General features: G+C 40.6%; 1 protein-coding gene across 1 annotated transcript; it reads right to left on the bottom strand.

Moving 5' to 3' along the window:
- Window positions 1-1,440: 1,440 nt before the first annotated feature.
- Window positions 1,441-3,145, bottom strand: NAP1L3 (nucleosome assembly protein 1 like 3). The gene has a single exon (XM_004377547.2). The coding sequence runs from the start codon at window positions 3,143-3,145 to the stop codon at window positions 1,724-1,726; it is 1,422 nt and encodes a 473-aa protein (XP_004377604.1). The 3' UTR covers window positions 1,441-1,723.
- Between the last annotated feature and the right edge of the window lie 218 nt (window positions 3,146-3,363).

Below are 3,363 nucleotides of genomic sequence, written 5' to 3'. Positions count from 1 at the left end.
ATATATATGTTTGGGAATCTGCGGAGGGATGATCCAAATATATCGTTTTAGCCCTAGCATATATGTAAATCTGCTGCCATACCCATACTTAATGGATGCAAAAATCTCAGAAATAAAACAAAGGCACTAAAAGCAACAATAGGCTTCCTGATTTTGTGTAACTCATAAACAAGTTGAATATCCAACCATAAGTGATTGGTTAAAAATATGTTATAGTATGTTCATAGGTTGGAATATTATTACATTTGTAGATATGGAAGGGGACGCTATTGATAACAGGATAAAAGTGAGTTACTGAACTATGCATGGTGGATTTAGCAAAAATATTAGCTAATTTATGACTAGGGACCCAGAAATTCTCAAATCCTGTCTTCCTCAGGCCACAGTTCTTCACTGGAAGGGCTTGAAGAAAACCATATTTGGAAGGGAAGATGGCAAATGTCCCCTATTCCCTCCCTCTGCCACCCCTTCCACTCCCCTCCCTGCTACCCTCCCCCTCTTCTCTTCCCATTCCTACTATCCTCCCCTTCCTCCACCTCTTCCACTCCATCCTCCCTGCTACCCTTCCCTTTCCCTCCTTTCCCCCTTGCCCTCTTCCCCTTGCCCTCCACTCCCTCTCCTCTTCCCTCCCTTTTTCCTCCCCTCCCCCCCTCACTTTCACCTTCCTCCTCTCCTGTCCAATACTCATCCAGTTACTTGAAAGTATATCCTCCAATAAAAGATCTAAGATCTGGGAAATACATCAGAATGTTAACAATAATCATCTTTTGCTTTTTTATTTTTCTTTTCCTCAATATTTTCCAAGATAACCAACACATTTTTATAATTAGGAAAAAATGCTAGATTTTTATAACATGAAACACTTTATTTCACATTTATTTATTTTAGGTTGCAATATAAGAACATGAAAAAGTATCAAATGATGTAAAGTGATCATTTTCAGTGAAAGGCAAAGTAGAACATATTACAAAGAAAATGTGTTTAGTAACTTTTGTTTACAATTACACAGTATGAGTAAACTTCTTTAAAAATACTATGTTACATTAACACCTTAGTGGAAAACAATAATTTCATTATGATTAAATTTACTTGTAGACCTCTATGTCACATAAACAAGCTCACAGTCATAATATATATGGTATTGATGGGCATTCTTAAATGTATGCAAATCTTTTTTTCAAGCAGTCAGATTTTACAATGCACTGTTCTGTTTAGTATAAGTACTGTATTCTATAGCAAAGTAATGAAGGCACAGCTAGTCCAAGCAGACTTAAACTCTTAGTCTTCTGGGCTGAAGAAAACAAAACAAAACAAAACACTTGCATTGATACTTCAGCAAATGCTTTTTTTTTTCCCAAGCAAATATGCCTCAGTTAACAATTCTGACAGTTTTCACAGCTGCAATCTAATAGAAACATGACAAAAGGACTTCACAAAAATCAATACTTTGTAGCACCAAACTAACATGCTTTAGATAACTGACAGCAGTGTATATATTTTGAAGAATACTAAACTACAACAGGCTAAATAGAATAAGCTAATACTTAGACACTTTTTAGGACAACTTTTTAAATAGACTACCAAGAAAATACGAAAACACAAGACTGTAAGGAATAATAATGTTCAGGTTACAGCACAGGGTTTTTTCCAAGGCTATATAAACCTGCTTCACTTCTGCCTGAAGTTTTGTGGTTCTTGAACAATCTTTCTGACAGCCTTATTTTTATTTTCTATATTTTCTGTTACCATAATCTTTACCATCTTCATAAGTACCACTGGCTTCTCCTGTATAGTAATAGATTGATTTCAGGATGACATTATCATGTAAAATTTGACCAATTGCAAAGTCCTCATCAAGGATAGCATCTTCTCGTGGTTCCAGCTTTCCAATTTTAGGAATCTCAGGAGGACTGAAGAAATTGAAGAATGATGCATTGGGCACCACTCTTGGCTGGATTTCAGTTTCTCCAGTAGCAGTTGTACGACTGTGGGTGGTTGTCACAGTAACATCCTTTCCTCTTCTCCAATAGATCTTACAGCCTTTGCAATCTTCAATTTCCCACCCCCAAGAGAAAAAGGGATCGTTGTGATCTGGTTTTGACTTTATTATATATGTCTTTGTCAGCACCTCATTTCTGAAGTATGGATTGGGTAGAAAATGAAATTCAAATTGGTAACTTATAGGCTGGCCAGGCTTTGAGAACTTCAGGCTAACATCTGACAAGAATTTCAGAATGGGCTCATCATACTTCTGAATCATAGGCCCAAGCTTGTCAACATTCTTTAAAACAGTCAACCAATAGTCAGGAATGCCTTTAGGATCCTCTTTTTTAGGCTTTCCCTTACGAGCTCTTTTAAGATTAATTCTTTCTTTAGGCCTTGTCTCAGGAACTCTTTTAGGAACCTCTTTTACTGCAGTCCTTGCTTTTGCCTCTGTTGCTTTAGGCTGTTCTTTTTCTTCTGCCTTTGCCTGGGGGACTTCTCTAGGATCTGCTTTTACAGTAGGCTTTGCCTCCAAAAAATCTTTAGAATCTGCTTTTTCTTCAGCCTTTGCCTCAGGAATTTCTTTATGAACTTCTTTTTCTTCAGCCTTTACCTCAGGCTTTTCTTTAGGGTCTTCATCTTCTTCTTCACCCTCTAGGGCAGGCATTTCACCAGGGGTGTCATCCTCCACCTCCTCATCACTGCTGAACACTTCATCCTCTGAATTCCATTCACATTCTTCTTCTGTAGGTTCATATTCTGCATTGATGATTTGAAATCGCCTATCATATAGAGGCTTATTGAGTTCAGCATATTTTCTTTCAAGATCATGAATTGCCCTTAAGAACAGGGCGTCTACCTTGTCACATTCATCTTGAATATTTCTGAGTGCCTGCACGCGATTTCTAACTGCCTGCGGCAGCCTATCCACAAAATGGTTACCGGACCGAGCCCGCCGCGCCCTTCTGGAAGGCCCAGGTACCCTCTTCTTCCTGTGTGAGCGACTGAGGCTACTGCTGCTGCTACTGCAACTAGTGCTGCTGCTACTAGTGCTGCTGCTGTCAGATTCTTCCCCAGAATCACTTGATGAGCTAGCCATCACCTCTTCAGCAATCTCCTGGGAGGCAGGTTCCGATACCTTTTTAAAATAGGCGTCTGCCATGTTGCAAGGCTGCAAACCTCTTAAGGTGGTGACTACCGCAGAGACCACGCGCCCAAAGATGGGTAGAAAATGACTCACGGATGCTTGGGCGGCAGCGGCAGCAGCGGCGAAGGCCCGGGCGGTGGAGGTGGCAGCGGCGATGGCAGCAGCAGCGCAGGGCTAGGCGGGGTTGGGGCGGCAGTGACCCACGCTGAGGTGTCAGCGACAGCGGACGCCTG

Source organism: Trichechus manatus, unplaced genomic scaffold, assembly GCF_000243295.1.
Source record: "Trichechus manatus latirostris isolate Lorelei unplaced genomic scaffold, TriManLat1.0 scaffold00051, whole genome shotgun sequence".
Lineage (NCBI taxonomy): Eukaryota > Metazoa > Chordata > Mammalia > Sirenia > Trichechidae > Trichechus > Trichechus manatus.
The sequence above is the reverse complement of the archived record's forward strand: the minus strand, read 5'-3'. Positions and strand labels throughout refer to the sequence as shown.

Excerpts from the sequence above, each read along its gene's own strand:
- NAP1L3 (XM_004377547.2), bottom strand. The coding sequence starts at position 3,145 with ATGGCAGACGCCTATTTTAAAAAGGTATCGGAACCTGCCTCCCAGGAG.